Source organism: Equus caballus, chromosome 8, assembly GCF_041296265.1.
Source record: "Equus caballus isolate H_3958 breed thoroughbred chromosome 8, TB-T2T, whole genome shotgun sequence".
In the NCBI taxonomy this organism is placed as follows: Eukaryota; Metazoa; Chordata; class Mammalia; order Perissodactyla; family Equidae; genus Equus; species Equus caballus.
This window is the reverse complement of record NC_091691.1, coordinates 18604833-18629877: the sequence shown is the minus strand read 5'-3', so window position 1 is coordinate 18629877 and position 25045 is coordinate 18604833. Positions and strand designations below refer to the sequence as shown.

Below are 25045 nucleotides of genomic sequence, written 5' to 3'. Positions count from 1 at the left end.
CTAAATGCCAGGTGGAACAGGGTTGCTGGTAGGGCTCAGGAGAGGGAAAGAGAGGGACCAGCTGGGCAAGAAAGGCCCCCAGGTGCAGGGACGGGCTTGGGGAGCACTAGAGGCATGGCAGGGGCAGCCTTTTGGGGAAGAAGTTGGTTTCTCAAGCAAAAAAAAAAATCCTCCTCCTTCACCCTGCCCAGCTCTGGGGTAGGGCCTGTGTGCGGGAGTGAGAGCTGCCAACCTCCAGCCCAGAAATCCCCTCCAGTCTTCCCAACATGGCCCTGTTTGTGCTGCCAGCCCCCGCTCTCACCACTCCTGCCTCCTTGGCATTTGTTGACGACTGGCTGGGTTAGTGGGCAGGTCAGAGGAGACCACCTGGCCACGCTGCCCCTCGGCTCCATGGGGCTGTGGGCACCCGAGTCCCTGGCCTGGCTCCAGGCACAGGCCCATCAAGCTCTCTGGGTGCCCCTGGGCAGGCTGGACCCAGAGCCTCTGGGCCCCGTTCCCCCGACTTCCTGTTGTCTTCAGCTCCCGGAAGGTGTGGGGCGCTGCTGCTGGGGTGCTCAGACCCAGAGTGCTCAGAGCAGGGTGGGCTTATCCCCTGCCACGGGGTGTCTGCCAGTCAGAGCGGCGAGGGGGCCTAGTTCCCAGCCAGGGAGCACGTTTGTAACAGCGAAGGCCCAGCGATGCCTGAATGTCGAGTGGGGGCTGGAGAGTCCCCTGCCTGAGGCTGGAAGAACGGGCAGCCATGTAAAAAGTGCCATCTACAGGGCACAGTAAAAGAAAAGCTAGGGGCAGAACCTCCAGTTGGCTCCAGTGTGTGCTTCTGAAGAAAGCTGGTACCCATAGAGGCATAGAACATTCCAGAACCCCAGTTCTGACTGTCAAGGGGGATGCTTCTGAGAAGGGGGACCAGGGCCTCGTGCAGGAGAGAAATAGAGTTTTCCTTGTATGCCCTTCTGCACTGCTTAAATTGTTCAGCCCATGTGTGAATATTATCCTTTCAATAAAAAGTAAGTGAAACCAGTTTACATTGTTTTAAAGGCTGTGCCCTTTCCACAGAGACGCCTGTCTCCTCCTGACCAGGGTCCCCTTGAGCCCCCACCCCGGCCCACGGCCCTCCCTCTCCACCTGACACCCACCTTCAGGAAGTCGTCAAAGGTGATCCCCTCGTACACCTGGTCAGGCTCCTGGGGACAGAGCGCACGGCAGTGAGGGGTCCAGCAGGAGACTGCACCCCAGCCCAGAACACACATGGTGGGGCCTGTTTAGGTAGAGTCACGAGAACTGGATAGTTCCCCTCTGCTCAAGGCCAGTCACCCTGAACTCCAAGGTCCCCTTCACTGGCTGGAGGGGGATGGGAGGAGGGTGTGGGCCCCCGGGGAAGACCGAGTAGATGAGGATGGAAATGCAGGGGGTGGGCCCAAAAGCAGGGGGCTCGCCCTCCCACAGAGCCCCCCCTCCGCAAGGTCCCAGCAGTACAGCCACCTTTTGACGCTCCTGCCATTTCCTGGCCCCGCCTCCTCACAGCAGCCTTGATAGGAGCCAGTTCTAGGCTAATCTGAGCTCACAGACCACTGGGGAAAGGGGCAAGGGACGAAGGGCTGGCCTGTGCGGCCCACCCCTGGCGCCCAGTGAGTCACTGATAACGTCGGCCTGCCGAGCCATGGGCAGCGCCAGCCTGTCTGCGTCTTCCCTGCTCTGGGCACATGGGGACCTCAGGGGATGAGAGTGGGGCCCCTGCCCCTGTGGCTGCCGTCTCAGGCTCTGTCACAACCAAGTCTCCAGGACCTTCACCCCCGCCTGCAGCAGCCTTTGTGACTGAACGTCTGGCTGACGTCCCAGTGCCCATCGAGAGACCTGCTAACAAGCTCTCGGTCGTCCATGCTATTGTCACCACACAGCCACCAAGAAGGGGGCGATCTATACGTGCCAACACAGAAAAGGCTCCCAGACAGGTAGACAGTGGAAAAACCAAAACCAACAAGGGGCAGAAAGATGTCTGCAGATCCCCTGCGTGCAGGTTTCTCCCTGCGCCACTAAGCAGACCAGCACGCCCTGCCCTGTGCGTCTGCGAGGTCAGGACAGGGCAGAGGAAGAGCCAGGCCGTTCAAGCCCACATCTGCACATCAGACGTAAACGACACGCGTGTACACACTGGTAGAACAGCCCACCAAGCCGGCTCCCCTTGGGGTCGATATGAAGCAGGGCGAGGGCAGACCCTTCTCTTCTGTACCCCTCGGAAACTCGTTCCTCCGTGTATTTCAGAACAGTGGGCTCTCTGCTGCACCAGGCACCGTCTCGAGAGCTTTACGGGTGGTGTTACTAACATTAACGGTGACTCCACAGCCCCCAGGTGGGTTCGGTTCTTCCTCCCATTTTACAGATAAGGCCACTGAGGACCGGAGGCAAGGCCACCTGTCCCGCTGGGAGCCGCAGCCTCCGTGTGTGTGATAGGGTCCTCCCCCTGCCCCTGGCCCTGCAGTTTCCTCTTTGTACTTCTTTTAATACAGAAAGCAAATCAATGTATATATTTTTAATTTTATCAAAGCCACCCGTTCTCAGACACCTGGGCCAGCCCTGTCCCTGGGGCTCCCTGCTCTTTGTGCCCTGGGCACGGGGAGAGGTGGCTGCCCTCTCCCTGCAGGCAACCCCAGGGCCCCAGGGCGGCCAAGGAGAGCTAATTAGACAAGGCCCTGCTGGCCCGAGACCAGGGCTGGAGGGTGGGCGCCCAGTGGCAGGGGGTGAGGGGAAGCACCCCAGGCTGAGACCCCAGCCAAGCAGCCCTACCCTCGGGCCGCGGAAGCCACAGAGAAAGCACTTTGGAAAGATCGTTGCCCCAGTCAGTAAGCAACTCTGCAAGGCCATTAACGTGGGGGTGATGGATCGTGTGTCTGGCTGCGGCGCGGGCAGAAATGTTAACGTCCTCAGGGGCCAGATGGTATTGAACGGCTGCGGCTGCCCCTTGCTCACAAGGGCACACAGCTCGTCTGTGTTTATCTGGCTGACAATCACACGAGAAAGTATTTTAAGATTACACAGAGGATCCACAAGTAAAGAAAGACGCCTGGGACACACACCGGGAAGCCAGCCTCAGCTCCGAAATGCCTCAGCTTCCGAGGCTGTGCGGATTTTATGCAGATCAGCAGCTGCCAGCTGCCAACAATTTTACTACAGCAAATTAAAAAAACTGTTGCCAATTGAAACTGGAGTGGGACAGGGAGTAATTTAAAGAAAGAGAGTGTAATTAAATCAAATGGGAATTTGGCTCGACAACCCAGCGGGGGATCCCTGTGCTCCCTATGGAGGTCACCAGCCCTTTCTGCGGCGGTTAACTGGCTGAGAGGGGTGGCCTCACCAAAGCCAGAAGCCTCCCCCTGGGCCCCAGAAGCAAAGTACAGGCCAATAAAATGGTCACAGCCCGCCGGGCCCCGTAGCCCCTGATGACAGGCTGGGGCACAGACAGCAGGTCCCAGCAGGAACCCGCCCCCCTCGGGCTGTGGTGATCTCAAAGCCAAAAGGTGTCTGGAGCGACAGCCACTTTAAATACACAGGAGCGAAGAGGGGGTGGCCTCAGTGGGACCACCGAAACCCTCGGGGGAACACTGAGATGGTCCCTAGGGGCTCAGGGCCACTGTGTCAGGATGACCAGGCTGTACTGGTCCTACAGGGGTGACTACTGAGCACAATAAAGATCGCTGCCCCTGAACTCCAGAAAATTCTTTTATGTCCCTGAGCCTCAGTTTCCCCCCCAGTAAAATGAGGCGCTGTATGTGGAGTACACAGCATGGCGTCTGCACATGCCGTGTGGTCTCCCTACGGGAGCCGAGTGTATGGGGCCCCCGGCCTGCCTGGAGCCCCCTGGGGAGTCCCTCCAGGAGCCCCCACACGCCCACTGCTCACACGGGCAAAGGACCAGTTACCACTCCACTTACCATTTACGGGCACAGCTTGCTTTATTGCAGTTCGCAGATACTGCCTTTTTTACAAAACCCTCCACCAGCAAAAAGATTACAACTCGCCAAAGGCTGAGACGATGTTAGCATTTTTTAGCAATAAAGTGTTTTTAAATTAAGGTAAGTACATTGTTTTTTAGAGATAATGCTATTGCACACTGTCGTCTGCAGTGTAAACCTAACTCTTATAAGCACTGGGAAAGCAAAAAATTTGCGTCTCTCACTTGATTGCGATATTTGTTTCATTGCGATATTCGCTTCCTTGCAACAGTCTGGAACGGAACCTGCAATGTCTCCGAGCTGTGCCTATTCCTGTGGCCCCTAGTGCAATGGTTCTTCCTCGGGGGCGATTTTGCCCCCCACTGCTCCCTGGGACATTTGGCAACGTCCAGAGGCATTTTTGGTGGTCACAATTTGGAGGGTGTGGCTGGCATCTAGTGGCTAGAGGCCGGAGATGCTGCTCGACACCCTACAACGCCCAGGACGGCCCCCACACAGAGAGCTGCCAGCCCCCGTGTCAACGGTGCAGGTGAGGACACCCTGCTCTGACTTGCCTGAGTCCGTCACAGGCATGACCACGCCAGTTCTGAGAAATGACCCGGCCATTTCTACACCAGGGTGACCCTGACGAGCCTCAAGGAGTGGCCGGCATTTGTGTTCATGCTCCCGTGGTGGCCCTGCCTGCCTTCCCACCCCATCACAGCTCCACCTGCAGCCCCGGCCTGGAGCACCGGTGGCGGCCTCAGAAACACCTCTGGTCCAATCCTCTCGCGCTCTCCTTGGACCAGCGAGGGACTTCCACCCTCTGCAGCACACACCCTCCACTCCCGGCTCCTCCTGGACCCCAGACCACATGACCCCACACACCCCCTCCCCGCCACTTGTGAATAAATTAAAGCGAGCCTGTGCTGTGCGCTCACCGGGCCTGGCAGTGTGCCAGGTGCTCTCCTAGAGCCCAGAGAAGCTGCTTGGCTGGGCCCACAGGACCCCAGAGCCAGGCTTCCCTGCCTGGCCCTGCTCTCCAGGTTGGGACCTGTGGTCAGTCTCCTGGGAACAGGAAAGCAGGGAGGGGTTTCTGAGCTCTGCTCTGTGCCAGGCTGGGTAGAGTGGCGAGCAGGACAAGTATGGTCTGGCCTTCGAGAAACAGGCTAACTAGGGCAGGGTGGTGGCGGTCAGCAGGGGTGGGGTGCTCCCCTCCACCCCAGAGCGCTCACCATCTGCCCCACACAGACGCTGGCCGCCTCCATCATGGCCCCGTCGGCGATGGAGCGAGCCGACTCCTTCTCGATGTGGGGGTTCCCTGAGAGCAGCTCCTCCACCACCTGCCAGGCGGGGCAGAGACAAGCGTGACCTTGGGCCGCTATCTATGCCCGGGACGGGGGAAGGCGCCAGGAGTCCTGGCGGGCGAGAAGCATACTTTACATTTCGATATTCTTCCAGGGTGATGCGGCCGTCGCTGTCTGAGTCATACATGTGGAACAGAACTGGGGTGGTGGGGAGAGAGAGGGGGCTCAGTCAGGCAAGACAGGGCCCAGGTCCCCTGCTTCCCCAGCCTTCCCCACTCAGAAATCTACCTCGAACTGAGCAAAAGACACTGAGAACGAAACCTAAATGCCAAAGCCATAGGGGTCAAGGGCAAAGGCCATGGGGCCAGCCTGACCACTTCCTGGCGGGTGACCATAGGCAAGTGACCTCACTTCTCTATGCCTCAGTTTCCCCATCTGTCGACCTCATGGTGGTGCAAGGGCTGGTGAGCTATGATGGTGGATCAGGACCAGCAGCCGCCTGGCACACTGAGCGTGGATAACTTGACAGTATCACTGACATAAAGCCACATCAGTGTTATTTCAAAGTATCATGCCTGACAGACCCAAGAGGACGGCCATCATCATGGCCCTGTGGCAGGTCACAGGCCCCCTGGCTGATCTGAGCCAGCCCAGGACGCCACGAGGGACATTAGCACCTCCTCTGCTTATACCACTCTTAGTGATGTCCCCTTTGTTCCTTTACTGACATCACTCAGCATCCTGCAGCCCAAGAGGCCAGAAGCTGAAGGGGAGGGGACCTCCCGGCCCGGCTGAGCCTCGGGCTCACGAAGTCCCCTGCACGGGCATTATCCGGCACTGACCAGACACCCAGCACTGTGCAAAGCGCTTCACAAACCACTTTAGTCCTCACATGACCCCGGGAGGCCAGGGCTGCCCCGGGCCCAGCTCACAGACTGGGCTGTGAAGGTCATATAAGTTAAGGTGCTTGCGCACAGCCACCCTGGTAAGGGAGGGGAAACCTGGGGTTTGGACCTGCATCTGTCCCATTCCACAGTCCCCATGGCCCCCGTGACCTGGTCTTTGGAGCAAACAGTAAGCTGGGCCAACACCAGGTGCCCCCTGGTCCGGAGCGCCACAGGAGGGCTGTGGGACGCCCAGCCGGGCAGTTCCCAGCAGCCCTCATGTGCACGATCCAGATCTAAATACAGCCCGGCCGCCACGCTTACAGTCTCCTCGGCCCAGGCTGCCTCGGGGTGGGGCAGAAGGATGTCAGGAGTCATGGGAAAGTCCATGGGGGAAGGAACACGTGATGCAGGCCACTGGGGACACTGTGCTGCCAGCCAGCCCAGATCACAACCAGGCACGCTCTGGAGCCCAGGGCCCAGCGAGGCTCCTCCAGGACAGAGCAGCCTGAGGCCCCGCGGAGGCCAGTCTTGGGAATTCTGCACACTCCAGCAGCTTGTGCAAGAGCGAGGGGGAGGAACTTCCAGGGAGCACCTCCCATGCGCACCCCCATGCAGGGCCGTGGCAGGACCTGGGGGACGCAGCCCATCCAGGTGTAGGCGGGGAAGGGTACCAGGGTTGGGGCACGCACATCTCAGCTTCTCTTTCCGGCACAGCTGCACCTGCTCCTCGTCCATGGTGATGTCGATGGGCCGGAAGTAGGACATGATGGTCAGGAAGTCCTCAAAGTTGATCTCGTCGGCCACGCCACTGGGCCCCTTGCGCAGGTTCCTGTGGCGGCAACAAGGGCAGGGTGGAAATGAATTAAAGCCACGTCTTGTCCTTTCACTACCAACAGCTCACGAGAACTCGGCCCTTCTGGGCACACATGTGCCCAGATGGTTGTCTGGCCTCGGGGTCTGTTTCCCAAAAAGCTGCTCGTGGGACACCGGGGGCCCCAGAGCCCCCATCATGGGACTGCAGGGAGACAGACAAGAGCACAACTGCTGCTGGGATGGAGGGCTGCCTGGGCGTGCTGCTCCTACGTGGGGAGACTGAGGCACCGAGCAATCCATAACTCACCCAGGGTGCCTCTCCTGACCCTTTCCTTAGATCAGAGGTTAGCAAACTGCAGCCTGTGGGCCACATCCTGCCTACCAGCTACTTTGGTATGGCTCATAAACTAAGAAGGGTTTTTATGTTTTTAAATGGCTGCAAAATGTTTTGGAAAAAACCCCGAAGAATAACAGTATTTCATGACAAGTGAAAAAGAACATGAAATTCAAATTTCAGTGTCCACACATAAAGTTTTATTGGCGCACAGCCACACCTATTCATTTGCTCACTGTTGGGGGCTGCACGAGGCTGGCTGCGGAGCAGCAGAGCTGAGAGGTTGTGACAGAGACCATGTGGCCCACAAAGCATAAAATATTTGCTCTCAGCCTTTTACAGAAAGTGTGCTGACTCCTGCTCCCCGTCAGTGTTTGCAGTTCGAGTACAGTGATGGGCCGCGGGCAGCACTGAGGGGCCTGTGTGTGACCACAGAGCAGGTCTCCCCAAGGACTGCAAGTTTTTAATAAATAGGGCAGGTCGAGGGTGTCCCTATCGAAGTGCTTTTTTGAAGGGACAAGAAAGGGCTCGTGCTCCAGGCGGGGCTCAGGGAGGGGGCACGGGGTGCTCAGCCAACGTGCCTTAGCGTGTCGGAAAGCCACCAGCACGGGTCCTGGCACAGAACAGCTGTTGAGTAAACAGCTCAGAGATGACCCCAGCCCACCAGGGGCCCCTGACCCATTGCTGCCAGACCCTCAGCACTAACCGACCCCAGTCGCGACAGCCGACAGCTGCTGACGCACGTTGCCACTGGGCTGACAGCTGAGGGGTCCCCCACCCTCACTGTGCATCCTTGCAAAGGAGAAGCTCCGAGCTGGCTCAGAATGACTGACAGGTAAGGCCTGGTGCTTGTAAGTTACCTGGGTCCCCCTGGGTCACGACTGCACCTCCATTTAGTGGAATATGTTTGCGCTTCTCTCCTGAGGGGCCCGTCTACTCCCTTTCAGATCCTGACTGCCCCTGAAGTGTCCATCGCACTTCACAGTTTACAGATCTCGCTATTCCTAATTTTCCATTCCAGGAGATTTTCCAGAAACAGGTGGATCCCAAGCCTGGAATAGGGAAGGTAGATTGTGGAACTAGAAATCTGAGAGATGAGACGAGGCGCTCTTCCCCACGCTCGGGGAGCCAGGCTTTGAGTGTTTTCCACAGTCTCCCCTTAAATCTTCTGTCTTATAAAGTTCCCACTGCTCCTCCTGACAGATTGTTAATCACCTCAAAGTCCTTGCTGTCAGGGACACAGGCCAAATTTACAGGGCAGGAAAACAGCCCCGGATTTACGGGCTCCTCAGAGGTACTTCTCACTGCACTTGGTCACCCGTCCTTCCCAAGAGGTTCCGGCTGCAGCAAGAGGGATTAAGATTAGCTCCTGGGAAAATGTGACAGGGCTGGGGGAGAGCAGGCCACGTGTCCTTCTCCAACAAGGTCGAGCCCCAGGCTGCTTCGGCATCAGGACCCGATTTAGGAGAAAGGGGTTCCTTCCCCTCCTAGTGTCCCTGAGAGGTCCATCCACACGGCCAACATCATGGGCTCTAAAAGCAACAAGAGTGCAAGGGCTGAGGAAACCCAGACACAGCACCTGGAGCCAGCGCCACCTGCTCCCCACTCCGTTTCCAAAGTGGGGAACCCAAGGTCAGGGTTGGTGGATGAAAGAATGGGGGCTGCAGTCACATTGGCAACCCAGCACGAGAACGTTCTTTTTGCAAGGATGCCTGATTTAGAGCAGAATTTTCACTTCCTTATCTTTCTGATGATTGCATAAGGAATGGAGGCCCTGGAGGTGGGGACGAACCCCACTCGAACTGCCCTCCAGGACTGCCTTCTCTGCATACTGTCCTGTTCCCAAAGGGTCTTGGGAACCAAGGATGATGCTGCTGGTCTTGAAAAGGAAATCCGTCTCCAGCAGCCCCTCCAAAGTCCTCCCTTGCCTCCTTCAGGACGAGCTGTGAAGGATGCACAGGACACGCTGGGGCTTCGCTGCAGCCCCCAGCTGTCCCAGGTGCAGACTCTGGGAGCCTTTCCTTAGCCTCCCCTCCTCCGTGACTTGCAGGCTGACCCCCAACTCACCCGGCACAACCCTTTCTCCACATCCAGTTTTCTAAGCAGCTGCCGAGCCTGAGACCCCACGACCTGCGGGGGAGGCGAAAGCCGGCCCCTCCCCAGCACTGCCCCCGCCTCCTGCTACCTGCGTCATCGTCGGGGGTGGTGGGGGGGGAAATTCCCTAGAGCAGGTGCAGCGTCACGAGCTGCCCTCGCTGCAGACCCATGAGTCCCCCGACTCCCTCCCGCCAGGACCGCCTGTGCAGTCGGTCACCAGCTTCACACCTCCCGTCTCTGGGATCCTGCCTGTCCTCTCCCGGCCCCTGTCCCGCCTCCACCCTCCCCCGTGGGATCCTCCAGCCCTGCCCTCCACATGCAGCCAGAAGGGGCTTTGCAAAACACAAAGCGGATCCTGTGGCCCCCCTGCCCGATGCCCTGCAGGGGCTCCCCCAGCTCTCGGGGAACCTCCACCGCCCTGCTTGGTGCCCCAGGAGGGGCAGTCTCAGCCATTCACCCCACGCCTCGCCACCCCTCCCTGCCACACTCCCCTCCCTACTTCCCCGCAGGCTTGTTTCGATGTCCGTCCACTTTGGGACGCTCAGTGACGCCTCCAACTCCACACCCCAACAGCCTGTGTCCACTCCACATCAGGGGCCGCATCTCCCACGCCGGCACCTCCCTCCCCCCGATCCTGCTCTCGCTCACTCGGGCCCTGGCTTCCGGGTATACCCCCCTCACATGCCCCTGGCAGAACCAGGATTAGAAAGGAGGTGGGGACACTAAACCCCACTCCCACCATCCCCATTGACTGTGACCTTGGACCTTCCCTCTCTGGCAAACGTGGCAATTTCCTGTGGAGGTTTCTCCGGTGTCGGCTCCCTCACCTCCACCCCCAGATGCAGCCTTCCCACCCTTCTCCCTTCCCGGGTGTCTCAAAGCCACCCACAGCTCTCCATCCCGCTCAGCAGCCCTGGCTCCAGCCTGGGGGGCCGCAATACGTCCCCCTCCCTGGGCTCTGTCCCCTACAATCCACGGGCAGCCAGAGTGACCTCTACGAAATGCAAACCTGGTCCACACCCCACCCTAAACCCATCAGTGCCCCCCATCGCTGCTCCAAGGTCGAAGTCAAGACCCCTCCTGCTGGTCTAGGAGCCACCTCTCACCACGCTCAGCCTCTCTGCACTCCAGCCAGGCCGCCTCTCTGCCACTCATGCTCCTGGACTCCCTGTGCCACCAGGCCTTTGCACATGCAGTTCTGTTCTCCCAGAGCACCTTCTCTCCCTGCTTGGCCTGGTTAACTCTTAGTCATTCTCTCCTCAGGCCTCATCCCACAGGCCCTGGAGGAAGCCCTCTGCATCTTCCAGGGCAGCCCAAGGACCCCCCACCCCATCCTGTCAAGAGGTGAGGCTCAGAGAGGCTCAGTGTCCTGCTCAGGGTCCCACAGCCCTGGCAGAAGCAGAGCTGAGCGGCTCAGGCTCATACAACTTAAAACCGATCAGGGAGCCACCTCCCGTCTTCCTTCCTTCCCTTCCTTCCTCTTTCTGCCAGTTCCCCTGCTTCTCAGCCATCTTGGCAGACACAGGGTGCCAGGCCTGGGGCCCTGGCAGCCGGGGAGGATGCAGCCACCCAACCTCCTCCACGGAGCTTCAGACATGGTGTCTTTCAACCTCAACAACAATGGACACCTGGGGGCACGAGCTTCGGTCTGAGCCCCAGCTCTGGGATGCTGGCCAAGGTGCACCACCCTCTGTGCCTCAGTTTCTCCGTCTGTAAGCCAGGGCAATGGGCACAACAACAGCTAACCCAGTGCTGGGCACACATCATCTCAGCCCACCCTCACCGCCACCCTGTGAGGCAGGTGCTATCACCACCTCCATTTTATAGACGAGGAAACCAAGGCGGCTCCAAGATGGCCCCCAAGGAGCCCTGTCTCCTGGTATTCACGCCCCTCCAAGTGTGGGGTGACCTAGGGACCTACTTCTACGGAAGAGAACACAGCGGCAGTGATGGGATGTCCCTGGTGAGGTCAGGCTACCGAAAGATGGCGGCCCTGTCTCCCCCTCTCTCACCTGGCCGTCTCGCTCTGCAGGAAGCCTGTGGCTGCCGTGTGGGAGCAGCCCTGTGGGTGAGTCCCAGAGAGGCCTCCAGCCAAAGGCCAGAGAGGACCCCGAGGCCTGCCGCTGACAGCCAGGGCAGTGAGCTTGGAGGCAGGGCTCCCCAGGTGGGGCCTTCAGAGGCCCAGCTGACGGGAGCCCACAAGCCCCACTAGGGTGCACCCAGATCCTGATCCCCAGAATTGGTGCCATAATAAACACTTGTGGCTTCAAACTGCTAGGTCTCGGGATAATTTGTTACGCGGCCAGAGCTAACTAATACAGGGGCCGAGAGAGACCGATGAGCTGCCCAGAGTCACCCAGCTGTGAATCCAGACTGTGACCCCAAAGCTGTGCTCAGAGTCCCTACCCAACACAGCCCCCCTTCTCTGCGCCAGTTTAACTGTGAGAAGTGACTCCCCAGGGACAAAGTCACCTGCCATCGGGAAAGGAACGCACCTGTTGTCGAAGAAGGCACGGATGATTTTGGATCGGATAGGGTTGAGGTCCAGGTCCGGGACGTTGTTGAAGTTCTCCTTGCTGGGAGCCAACGCAGACAGCACCGGGAAGAGAGCGAGCAAAGGAAGCGGGCGTGAGACCAACGTTCATCACTCATCAGGCTACGGTTCCATCCTGAGCAGGCCCCCCAAGAACAGTCCCGAGGCAGGGCTGGGGTCCGCAGCACGGATGCGCCTCCTCCCCTACCTTTGGACTGGCAGGAGCAGGGAAGGGCTGGGGGCATAAGATGCCTCCGTGAATCCAACAAATGCCCTGGACATCCACCTCCAGAAAAGTGCAAGGACACAGACATGCCCCTCATTCTGAGGGCAGGCCCCCAGGCAGGCCCACCACAGGCCCCTGCTTTCGCTGTTCTGGAATCAGAGCAGCAGGGTGCCGGCTTGGAGACCTGGAAAACAGCCTGACAGGTTCTCAAGAGGTTAAAGGCAGGGTTACCATGTGGCCCAGTGACTCCACTCCCAGGCATACACCCCAGAGAAATGAAAACATACATCCACATAAGAACCTGGACACGAACCTTCGTGGCAGCGTTATTCCTAACAGCCATAAAGGAGAAACACATGAAATGTTTGACAGCTGGTAATTGGATAAATAAAATGTGGTCTATCCACACAATGGAATATTATGCAGCCATAAAAAGGAATGAAAGACAGCTGCATTCTACAACACAGACGAAACTTGAAAACATGCTACTAAGAAACCAGACACAAAAGTCCACATGGTGTATGATTCCATTTATATGAAATGTCCAGAATAGGTACATCCACGGAAACAGAAAGTAGGTTAGTGGCTGCCAGGGGCTGACGGACTGGGGGCGATGGGGAGTGACAGCTAAGGGTACAAGGTTTCTTCCTGGGGTAAGGAACATGTTTAAAATTGACTGTGGGGATGGACCCCAACTCTAAGTATCCTAAAACCACGGAACTGTGCATTTTAATGGGTGAGTTGTAGGGTATGTGAATTGTATTTCAGTAAAATTGTTCCAAAAAAAAAAAAAAAAGATGCTGGCTGGGGGCAGGAGGGGCGAATTTCGAACACAGCGCTGCGTCCTAGAGGCGGTGGGTCTGCGGCCCGGAGGCGGTAGGTCCCTCGCAGCCTGACCTCCCACATGGGCCGTCCTGTGTTCTAGAATCTGCTTCCTGCTCACCTTCTTCTGTTCCATGGACTTCAACGGGCAACGGCTTTGGAAGGGCCCCAGGACACCCGGGCGGGCGAGGTGGAAGGAGAGCAGCGACTTAAAAGGACAACGCCCAGGGGTGAGAGATGCATCGGGTTTGGGACTCAAAACGAGGGCCGACCCCACCGGCAGCGGGGCAGGCGGCCGTCCACAGAATCAGGCAGGGTCTGGTGAAGATGCTGTGAATGCACGGCTGGCCCGTCCTGCCTCCACCTCACAGACGGGAGGCCGACGCTCGGGTCGCGGGGAGAAGGGGGACCTGGCCCAGGGCCGCATCCCGCACTGCTCGCTCCTCGCGGCGCTGCCTCCCGTCTCTCCCCCAGCGCTCCTTGTGGCATCCGGGCAAACTGAGGAGCGGGCGGCAGCAGACACCAACCCTGAGACTCGTGAGAGCCCAGTTCTGAAGGAGGGGGACGCTCAGAACAGTTGGCCCCGGGGGCTGGCATGTTATTTTGCTATTAAAGGGGATGCCGTACTGATGTGTGTTACAGTGTTGACGAACCTCGAAACCATGATGCTGAGGGAAAGAAGCTCGACACAAAAGGCCACATATTATACGGCTCCATTTATAGGCAAAGTCCCGAACAGACAAATCCACAGGGACGGAAAGGAGACGGGTGGCTGCCAAGGCGATAGGGGGTGATGGCTGACAAGCACAGGGTTTCTTGGGGGTGAAGAAAATGTCCTAAAACTGATCGTACACTTTAAAAGGGTGAATTGTACAATATGTAAATTATATCTCAACAAAGCTGTTTTGAAATTTCCCTAAAATATTTTTAAAAGCCAAAAAGCAAACAAACCCCGCACTAGGACTCCGTTTATATAAAGAAGCAAAGCGCCGACACTGACCCACGCCATGGGAAGTCAGGATAACGGCCAGCTATCTTCAGGGATGTGACCGGGACGGAGCCCGAGGAAGCTTCTGGAGGCTGGGAATGTCCCGCTCTTGATCTGGGTGTGGGGTCCTGGCATGTTCAGTCTGTGAAAGCTCGTCTCGCGATGACCAGTCACTTTTCTCCGTGCGTGTTATAGTCCCCACTGCCCTGGCACGCCCAGCTGTCCTCCCCTTTCTCCTCAGTAGTGGGAGGCGACCATGGGAGGAAATACATCGAAAGCCCAGGGGCCCTGGGCGGGAACAAGTCAGAGCAAAGGGGCCACGTGGAGCTTGAGGGAATTCTGAGAGACAGACAGGACGCAGCCAGCTGCTTGTGTTTTATCAGTGCATGAGCCCTCAGCCCCTCTGGCTTTCATCGGCCAGGGCGTCTTGGCTACTGCTAACCCCTCCTCAGCCTTGGTTTCCTCATCTGTGAAGCAGGCGCCTCTGGAATCAGACTTGGGTTCTCCCCGGCTCTGCTACCTGGGCCAAGTGGTTTAGCCTCTCTGAGCCTCAGTTTGCTCCTCTGGAAACAGAAGCCTCAAAGGGTTGTCATGTGTTCATGTGAGACAAAGTCTGGAGCACACTTAGCATGGTGCCCGGGGAGGAGGGAGTGCTCCCCAGATGGAAGCTCCAGACATGGCCCCCAAGCTCATGGGGACTGGGACCCCACAATTTCCACAGCAGCATGCCTCCATGCCGTGCACCATCGGGGCAGCATAGGTGAATGAGCAGCTGAGTGGAAGGGATGGTGGGTGCGGGTGGGGCTTGACCCCTCGGTTCCGTCTGTCCTGAGCACCCAGGCTGCACCCAGCTCAGCTCCCTCCCCAGGCGTCCAGACCCTTTGGCCACCCCCAGGAGTTCTCCATCCACAGAGTCCTGGGGCTGCTGGAAGGATCAGATCCGGGGACACACCGGGAAGCGGACGTGAGTCTGGTTAACTCCCAGGAGGGAAGAGAGGCCTCAAAGGAGGAAGCTGCAGGTTCCAGGCAGCTAGGAGAAACCGGGTCCCCATGCTGTGAAGGTGGCAAGAAGGACCCACCACCGTGAGACCCCACAAAAGGCCAGAGGGACGTAGGGCTGACCCGGGAGGGAGAGCAGGCAGCAGTGCCCTGGGAGAGAGGGCGGAGGGCAGAACCACCTCGCAGACCAACCAAGTGTCCGAGAAGAAAATTGACAACAAAGAGGCCTGACTCTCCAGTGGCAGCAGGAGGGGAGGCAGACCTAGGAAACCCCTGGGGGCAGGTGGCCGGGTCCTGGCTCACAGCCCTGGCAGGTCCGTGCTGACGTCTGACATCCAGCTGTCCTTGCTCCATCTCCCCTAGGCACCTGCTAGACCCACACTAGAATCTCCCCTCTCCCTCCCCACGGGCAGCTTACTGACTCTCAGTTTCTTACAGAAGCCTCAGTTGCCTCATCTGTGAGTTGGGTGCACACCCAGCACCTCCCGTATCACAGGGATGTGAAGTCTCGCACACCCAGGGGCCAATCTGGGCTCTGCCCCCGACCGAGCCACGGCACATCCCGGAGCCTTGGGACTTCTCATGTGTCAAATGGGGATCGTGGGAATATCCAGGGAGTATCACGAGGTTAACGAGATGGATGCATATAAGGTGTGCAGCATCCTGCCTGACACCCGGTGAGCTCTTAATTTAAAACTAATTTTACTAATAAGAGTAACCTCAGCCACCCTTCTGTGTACTCCCAAAGTGTCGGGGACTGTTGTAAGAGCTTTATATTATCATCCTGTAAGGTAGGAACTTATCCCCATCTTAAAGATGAGAAAACTGAGGTAGAGGTGAGAAGCGTCTTATTGCTAAGAGTGACTGACAGGTGGCACGGGGAGGCCTGGCTGGGGACAGCAGCTCACGAGAGTCAGGGCTGGCTGGCAGTCCCCGGGGACACTCCAGGGACCTGCCCACCTCCTTTTTCAACAAGTTGACTTGGGCTTTGAGCCCAGAGCCTGAGACCAGCTAACTAGAGCTTAATGGCAGCTTAATGCGCCATCAGGGCTAGTTTCAGTCTTATTTCCCTTCCTCCCACCTGCCCCGAGGTGCCCACTGGGCAGGTTGAGCCGGCTCAGTGGAAGGTGCCTCAGCTGTGGGAACAGCTCGGCTTCACCTGAGCCGCCCGTAGGCTGGGGGCAGGTCCCTGCTCTCGGGCCACAGCTGACGCAAGGTGGCCAGTGAGTGGTCCAGGAGGGAGGGGCTCACCCACGAGGGCTCCAGGGCACGTAACTTCCGCCCTTCTCCAAGGGTTTTAAATTTCCCCCCGGCATCTGAGGGCTTTCACCGTGAGAGGTGGTGCTCACACAGCACTTAGCTTTAATCACCCCCACGCACCCACTTTACAGGCACGAAAGTGAGGCCCAGAGAGGTGACATGACTAAGCCACAGTCGTGCAGCGAGGAGAGGAGCTTCGAATCCGGTTCTAACCACCCTGGGGACTTCCTCACACTGGCTACTGCCTTCGAGTCGCATGTTGTTTTTACTTTAAAGAGAGAATGAGAGATCTCTGTTGGACATCTGTTCCCACCCAGCCCAGAGAGGCCCCATCCGGGACTCAGAACAAGGGCACGATAAGCGTCTGGCCCACGAGGGAAGGAAAAGCCTGAAAAACCACCGAGGGTGGGCCGGCGGGCTCGTCCTCAGCCCCGAGGTGTGGGTTGGTTTCCGGCAGCGTGTGAGGCTCAGCTCCACTGTAGACTTCTCTCTGCAGGTTCTGGGCTTGGGGCTGCCCTCAGCCACGCCAGGGCGCACCGACCTCCGAGCTGAGGAGGCAGCAAGGCCCCAACCCAGCCTGGGACGCCAGCCTCCCTGCTCCCTGCTGGTCCAGGGCCCCCTGCAGCATCGAGGAAGGCCACTGGGGTCTTTCCTCCGCAGGGCGCCTGCCGGACTCTCCCGACCCCACCTCCCCGTACTGTTCAGCATCTGACGTTTCCCACATGGGGCCGTGAGAGAGTAGACACTCAGGAAGCTGGGGCCCCAGGGGACTCGTGAAGGAGGGACCACATCTCTTTCAGCGTGCATCTTCCCAGGCAGAGCCGAGCTGCTCCAAGTGCGGTCCCTGGACCAGCAGCGTGAGCATCACCTGGGAGCTCGTGAGAAACACAGAGTCTCAGCCGCCCCAGAGCTGCTGAATCAGAACTTGTGTCTTAACACGCTCCCCAGGGCATTTGTGTGTAAGTTAATGTTGGAGAAGCACTAAGGATGGCCTAAAGGCACCAGGTGGCTCTCCCATCCCCATGCCTTTGCTAAAAGGTTCTGACAAGAAAGGCCTGGTCTTCTTGTCCACAGGCAAATGCCTCATTCAAAAGCTGGGGCAGCATCACCGACATCATTCCTCCTCGTCACACACAGGCTTTCTCCCCCTCCCATAACTGCTCCCAGGACCCAGCTGCCCTCCCAACACCTGTGGTTTCCTTAACACGTGGGGAGCAACCAGCATTCTAGCCCCTTTGACGTGCCAGGCACTGTTCCAGTGCTGGCAGCAGCAGTGAATGGGGTGGCCACGACCCCTCCCGGGATTCTGGCGGAACAGAGAAGGAAAACAGTCTCCCAGGCAGTGACGAGCACTTTGCAGACGAACCAGCAAAGTACAAAGACCGCAGTGGGGTGGTCAGGAAAGGTCACGGCAAAGGTGACACACGAGCAGGGACCTGAAGGAGGCAAGTTCTCATCTCCAGGGAGCACGTGGGGCTGTCTGGAGACATTCTGGCCGTGACACTGGGAAAGAATTACTGGCATTGTGTGGGCAAAGGTCAGGGATGCTGCGTAACATCCTACAGGACGTGACCCCCCTCCCCCCCCCCCAGAATTCTCCAGCCCCAAGAGCCAACAGAAACCCTGCTCCAGGGAAAAGCATCCTAGAAAGAAGGAACAGTGCATTCTAGAGCTCTGAGGGAGGAAGAGCAAGAATGTCCACGTGGCTGGAGCAGAAAGAGCAAGACGGTCAGGAGGTCAGAGGGGCAGAGGGCCATCACATGGGGTCTGTGGGACACGGAGCGGCCTCGGCGGCTCTCACTATATTTCGCTTGGCAAGATGGACTGTTTTGAGCAGAGACGTGCCATTTTAGATCCCCCATCCACTACTGCAGGTCTATACGGTGTGGGGCGGGGGCAGTGAGAACAGAAGCAGGGGTCCAGGAAGGAGGCTGCTGCGGTAAGGCAGCTGAGAGACCACGCAGCCCGGATGGGACGTCTGGGAGGACAGCTCCCTGGGGGACACGTTAAGCGTGACATGCCTTCTGGACATCAAGTGGATGGGCAGTTGCTACCTGAGTCTGGAGTTCGGAGGAGACGTCCTGGCCCGAGGTACAAACTTGGGAGTCAGCCTCCGGGTGGAGCCACGAATGTGTATTTTATTTCAAAGACAATGGAAGGTCTCTGTGGTCTACCCCCCAGCTCTCCTCTCATCACTCCCCACACAGGCTGACGATGGCCCGTCTCCCAGCCTCTGCACTGGCGGCTCCCTCTGCCTACGGCTCCCTTCCCTCCTCTCTTCACACACCGGCTCCTTCTCCCCATCCTGCTCCCAGCGCCTACGGGGCCACCTCGGAGGCACCTTCACTGACCACCCATCCCGAACTGGCCCTCTCTGCCCTGCCTCCTTCTTTCACCACGACATGTAATGAACTACTGATAGGCTAGTTACCTCCCTGGCACTCACACGCGCGCACACACACAGACAGACACACAGACAGACAGACACACACACACACACACCCTGGAACAAAAGCCCCCCACAAGGCAGAGGGAGCCTGACTTCTCATTCAGCATCCTCGCGGAAGGCCCTTAACAACCTGCTTTTGAACACAAGGACTGAGTTGGTATTAAACATCCTAGGAACGAATCTCTAAAACGTCTTTATGTGAGCACCCGCTAATAAATCGAGGACCACTTAGCTTCTCCCTGCTTTGGGGGATCCCTTGGCATCCTTTCACACCAAACCGACCCCTTCCAGGCCCTCCTTCCCACAGCTGCCCTCACGCTCGCATCTCACCGGAGGGAGCAGAGGCAAGAGCCCCTGTGGCTCCCAGGGGGGCGTACAAGCCTGTGGGTCTCCCTTTTCAAATACATGTGATCATCCCAGCAAGGCTGTCCAGGGGGCACTTGTCAGCTCTGGGACACATTAGGTACAGCCAGCGGAACTGCCCGACACCCTGGGCAGGCCGCGGCTCACTGCCGTGAGGACTTCTTAAAAAAAACCCTGTAAATTTTTAGCTCTTTGACAGGTTAAAAGCAAAGTGAATGGATGAGAAAGCGACTTAATTTGGAGAAAAGCCACAGGGTCACAGACGTGTGGTGCTCCGGCTCTTCTGTCAGCCAGCTCCGTTTCAGAACCCCAGCCCCGCTGTGTGACCCTTAACCTCTTTGGCCTCAGCCTCTTACTCGGTGAAATGGGGTAATGGTGTGAACTTCACAGGGCTCCTGAGACCCTCAGAACATGCAGGTGAGCAGTCAGCCCGGAGCCTGGCACACGTCAGCATCCGGCGGATGGCAGCCGCCGCTCCCATCGATGCACACGGTGGGGGTAACCTCCAGCTCCCTAAGCAAGGGAAACGCGGCCGCGGGTCACAGGACAGGACCTAGAGCTACGACTTCTGCGGGGTCGCTGGTGTCTGGCCCATCGGAATGGTGCTCTGCGCCCTGGTGGCCTTCAACAACGACCCCTGCCTCCTTTTTTTCCTCGTGTACGTCTGTGGTTGCCTTCCTCCCAGGCATCGCTCCACCCTGGGTGGTCTGAGGAATCTAGAAATGTCTTCGCCGCATGGCTCTGTCCCACCAGGCCCCCCGGGGGCCTGCACCACTAGGTTTGGAGTATCCCATGGCGTCTGTTTCCGGGCGTTGCTGAGCCCGTCACAGTGCCAACAGGAAGTTAAATGTTGCCGTTTGACACACTCACCAGTTAAGTTTCCCAACTAAAGAAAGAAAAAGTGCGAGAAGCCTGACTGTATTTTCTTCACTGTCTGAACTTAGTGTGTTTTAATGGGTTTCCTCATGGAGGGTCTTCCCCAGTAGAAGAAAAGCTTTGGGGACAAGACAGAAGACTCTGCAGCATGGGTCCACAGTGAACACGTCAGAGGAACGCTCCTATTCAAGCGTGCCACCAAGAGGCCTCAGAACTCAGGGTTCCCTGGTCCGGGTGCACTCAGGTTTTTGGGGTCCTGAAACATATATAATTGGGGGACCCTCTTCAAGAAAAAGGATGCAGCATTAGGAATTTTTTTTAAAAATCAGGCGCTGGGCCTTGTAGGAAACCCCTCCAGTGAGGGGCCCTGAGGCATGGTTTTCAAGGCCTCAGGGTAACCCCCCCGGACGTCCCAGATGATTTTCAAAAAGACGAGGAACCTGATCCAATGTTGGCCAGAAATGGTGGGTTGAGATTAAAATCAACTTTGGCACTTTCTACCTTGTGAGATTATTTTTTTAAGCTATATTCAATTTATCAAAGTCACAAGTTCAGCAAGTCAGAGCTTCGCTCAGCAGCTTACAAATCTTCCCAGACCGGGGATGAAGCGGCAGGTCTGAACAGCCACTTTGCTTCTAAGGGGTCTGTGCCCTCGAGGGATTCCGAAGCCCCCTGGGGGATCTAAGCAGCTCCCAGGCACCTCGGCTCTCTGAGCAGGAGGGGCAAAGGGAGCTGCACCCCTCACCCTGCACAGACTGGGGTGCTGGGGGCCTTGCTCAGGGAACCCTGGTCAACACCTTTCTCATGGGGAACGTCCCCACAACCTGGCCAGCTCCCACCAACAGGCCTCTCAATGCTCAAGAGATGAACCCTTTCTGTGATCTGAAAGCCCAGCCTGCTCAGGGCCCCCTGGACAGCCCCTGGATGGCCCCAGGGATCAGAGGGGTTGAAGACCCAGCCTGGGGCCACCCAGGAAATCATTGGCAGGTGGGGATGGCGCCGGGGACCAATCACAGCCCAGGGCCCCTTCCCCCGCCCGCCCTGGGAGGATGGGCAGGAAAGCCCAGGGGCCCTTCTCCAGGCCCTGCAGTTCCCGGAGAAGGAGGCACTTCCTGCACGCCCGTTTGCATAAGAGCTACTGCGGTCTGTCACCTCCCTCCTGCAGGCCAGGCCTGGCTGTCACCGTGTGCAGCCGACCCTAACCTCCCAGCAGAGACTGAGACACTGGAACAGGGGTGGCTGTGATGGAAATTATGCCCCACCACCCCAGGACGTTAGGGTAGAGGGTCCTCAGATGGCAGAGTGGGGAGACAGGTCCTCAGAGGTCACCTACAAGTCAGGGCAATGCCCCCAGCTTCCTCACAGAGGGATCTCAGCACAGGGTTCAAATCCCAGCTCCGCCACGTCTGAGCTGTGTGACCCGGGGCCAGGGACATGGCCTCTCTGAGCCTTACTTTCCCATCTGTAAAATGGAGAGAACAGGTGTTCCTAGCACTACTTCCAGTGGGGTTTATAAGACTGAAGTAACATGCTCGAATCATAATAGCTTATCTTTGTGAACGGTTCCTATGAATTCCTTCACCGGAACTACGTAAACCGTACGAGGGAAGTCCCATTAACAACAATGGGTCTCGTGTACACCATGCATGGCGGGTTATAAAGAACTTTTCTAGTCATTATACTCACTCACTTGTTCCTCACTTCTTTGCTCACTCATGCGCTCGTTCATTCATTCATTCAACCAACTATTCCAGAGCGTTTGCTATGTTACAAGCCCCAGGCTCAGCACTAGAGCTGGAGAAAAAGACCCAGTTCCTGCCCCCCCCCACAGTCTGTTAGGAGAGGTTGGGGGGGGGGGGCAGTTAAGATTCTGTGCGGTAAATGTTGGGATGGGGCACCCCCGGGAGGAGGCTGTGGGGGTGCAGGGGCCGGAGGGGAACATTGGAGGAAGTGGTGTCCACACGGAGACTCTGCAAAGCAGAGACCAGCATCTGAAGACCCTGGTGGGCTCCGGTTACAGAGCGTGGACACGACCTGGAGGGCGCTGGGGAGCCCCCGAGGGCTGGGGAGCGGGGCCGCTGGCTGGTCCGGGCAGGCGCACTCGGGGCTTGTGTGAGGGCGGGTGTGGAAGGGCCATGTATATGGCGGTCCTGGGGTGGGCGTGCAGGAGAGGGGCTGATGGGGTCCCAGGTTGGGGGGCAGAGCCCTCACTTCCCAAGCCCTGGCCTGGCCTCTGAGGGTGGGCGTGGGAGCCGCTCAGTGCCCGCGGGGAGCAGCCCCCCAAGCCTGGAGGGCCCCCTGGGCGCTGTCCTTGGTGCTGGGCGAGGCCCACCTGACCACGACCACCCCCGCTTGTCAAAAATGCAGAGTCCCAGGACCCGTGCCAAACATGTGACTCAAAACCTGTGTTTTAATCAGGTTCCCAGATGACTCAGGCACACGCTGCACCCACCATCCGCGGGGGAGGCAGAAACAGGTGTTTACGTTACCCGATGTGACGACAAATGCTCTGAGGGCCACAGGGAAAAAGAAATGGGGCCTGGAGAGCCTGTCGGGGAGCCGGCCGGGTCTGGAGGGAGGGCCAGACGGACTGTCCTGCAGAAGTGCTGTTTCCCTGAGACCCAAGAGAGCTGCTGGATTTTGTCAGAGACAGGTGGGCAAGAGGAGGCTCCAGGCTCCAGGAGAGCGGGGTGGGGGCTCTGAACTCTGTCACAGACATCTGAGGCCTGGCGGCTGGGGGACCGGGTGGGGGCTTCAGGCTGGTTGGTGGAGGACAGAGACCAGCAGCATGTGCTGGGCACTTAGTATGACTCAGGCACTGTGCTCGCCACCCCAGGACCGGAGGCTCAGTGTGGTCCAGGGACCCACAGCACCACCACTTGTCAGAAATGCAGAGTCTCAGGCCCCGCCCCACTGGAGCCAAAGCTGCATTTTAGGAAGACTGCTGGGTGATTCGCGCACACACTTAAGCTGCAGAACCCAAGTCTCAGGACATCCTTGCAAAGGCCGGAGAGGAGGCGCTGGGTAACACAGGGGCTCAGAGGCTGGAAGCTCAGAGGGGAGGGGTCTTCAAGGGCATGGTAGCCTCCTTGTCACACGGCGCCTGCGCTCCCCACCTCCACTCCCAGCCCAGGAACAGACGGCCACCGCCTGGGCATCTCAAGGCGGGTTTCACAACCTCACGGACAGGTGGAAGGAGGAGAGTCCTGTCTGCCAAATGCCAAGGAACTCAGCTCAGAGCAGAGTCGTCCTGCACGCATCTGTTCATCTGTCATGCTCAAATCAAACCCCAACGACCATGCTCACTCTACAGACGGGGAGAGAGGCTCAGAGAAACAAAGCAACTGGCCCAAAGTCACACAGCCAGTGACACGGAGGATTCAAATACAAGCTGTCTCCCAAGTCTGGGTTTTTGCCTCTGCTTCCTTCCAGTCTGAAAATTAAACGCATGTGGAATTTGAACCTAAAGCCTTGCCCCAGCCGAGACCCACAGACCCCAGACCCATAACAACAAGAAGCCCAAGGCAGCTTGTTAAAGGGCTGGGGGCGTAGCTTAAACACACACACCCACCGTGAGCTGCATATGGTCGTGTCCACTAGTGCAAGTGTCGAGCCACTGGCACAGAACACGTGCGAAGGAAGGAAGGAAGGATGCCCTGGCACCTCCACGTTCCAACATCCAGCATGCACGGGTGTCACCTCCTGTTCCACCTCGAGGTCTTCCCACCTGCACTCACCCCTTGGCCCATGGCCCCAGGAGAGCCCACCTTGCCCTGGGAGACCACTCCACCCGCCACCCCTGCCAAGTTGGGCAGATGCCCCAGCCCCACTCGCTCACAGCCCTGGGAAAAGACACTTTGCATCTCTGGCCCCTGGCCATGGTGATTGGCTCAGATCTGGGCACGTGACCCCATCTGAGTCAACGAGAAGCAGGTGGCTTTTTGCTGAGATGAGTAGAATTAAAAGGTGTAAATCCTGATTGTCTTTAATTCTGCCGTGGATACAATCAAATTGAGACCAGAGGCCACAAGCACCTTGAGACCGCCAGGATCTGAAATGGATGCTTTGAGAATACAGTGCACTGGACCAACAATGCGCCTTTGTCCAGACAAGAGAAAGTGGCTCTCGACATGTCAGGGTCCACAAAACCCAGCTGAAACTTAAGTCTGTTTACTAAAGAGAAGGAAGTTATCCTGGATGATGAGAGGGTTTGTTTTAAAGTTCCAAGACCGTAACCTTGAGACTCTAAATGTTTACTTTAGGCAACTACATCTGTTAGAAAGTTTGTGGTAGAGAACTATTCACTTGTGTGGGAAACTCTTTGCTATAATTCAGCCTGAAGCTTCCTCATCAATTCTGTGATGATCAACTTGCTGCCCAGGACGCGGCACTCACCTCGATCTAAATAACTCCACCACCATCTAAGACTGAACACACTCTCCTGGGGTAAGGGACACAGTTCAAGGCATTCTTCCCCAGAAAAAAGTAACCTACATAGCTTCTTAAAAATTAAGGTTAAAAACACAATGTAGGGGCCGTGGCGTGGTGGCTAAGTTCGGCACTCCATTTTGGTGGTCTGGGTTCGCAGGTTCAGATCCTGGGTGCAGACCTAATGACTCGTCAGCCATTTTGTGGCAGTGTCCCACATATAAAGTGGAGGACGACTGGCACAGTTGTTAGCTCAGGGCTAATCTTCCTCAGCAAAACAAAAAACAAAAAACAAAAAACCCTGCAATGTAGCATTTTCCTTGACAGAAATCTGAGGCTGCTGCCCACCGTCTTGCCTGAGGCTGGAACTACTAGCACAGAGGAAGCAGAGTCGAGAGTGGGGCCTCATGTCAACATGGGAGCCCCCAAATCCAGCTGCCCCACAACTGACTCATCTTTGGGTGCCCAGCAGTGGGCATGATGGTGGCATTTAACAGGTCCTCAGTGTGTGTCTGGGGTTCCAAGCACAGAGGCCAGCAGCATGCTCCATGTGAGGAGTCAGAGCAAGGCAGGGGGGGCCCACGAGCTCTTCACTCCCACCCTTGTCCTCGCTCTGGTTCTAATCTCCCGATCCTAGTAGGAGCAGATGTGGCTCCCTCCCTCCTAGGTGAGAACATCTTGTCCAGAAGGGACCAGAAGAGCTAAAACAAGTACAGGTTTGCCTCAGGCAAGGGGGC

General features: G+C 57.6%; 1 protein-coding gene across 7 annotated transcripts in view; it reads right to left on the bottom strand.

The window, feature by feature from the left end:
- Window positions 1-25045, bottom strand: part of TESC (tescalcin) — a 46051-nt gene that overhangs the window by 1364 nt on the left and 19642 nt on the right. The window contains exons 3-7 of one of the 7 annotated variants that reach the window (XR_011441349.1): window positions 11860-11940; window positions 6810-6949; window positions 5365-5431; window positions 5162-5269; window positions 1134-1255 (exon numbers count right to left, since the gene is read on the bottom strand). Coding sequence is in view for 5 of the 7 variants with exons in the window: in XM_023647078.2 (XP_023502846.2) it covers window positions 1136-1255; window positions 5162-5269; window positions 5370-5431; window positions 6810-6949; window positions 11860-11940 (511 nt within the window). In the remaining 2 variants the exon portion in view is untranslated. The remainder of the gene's footprint in view (window positions 1-1133; window positions 1256-5161; window positions 5270-5364; window positions 5432-6809; window positions 6950-11859; window positions 11941-25045) is intronic. The other 6 variants (XR_002809705.2, XM_023647077.2, XM_023647078.2 and 3 more) reach the window with 6 other exon arrangements.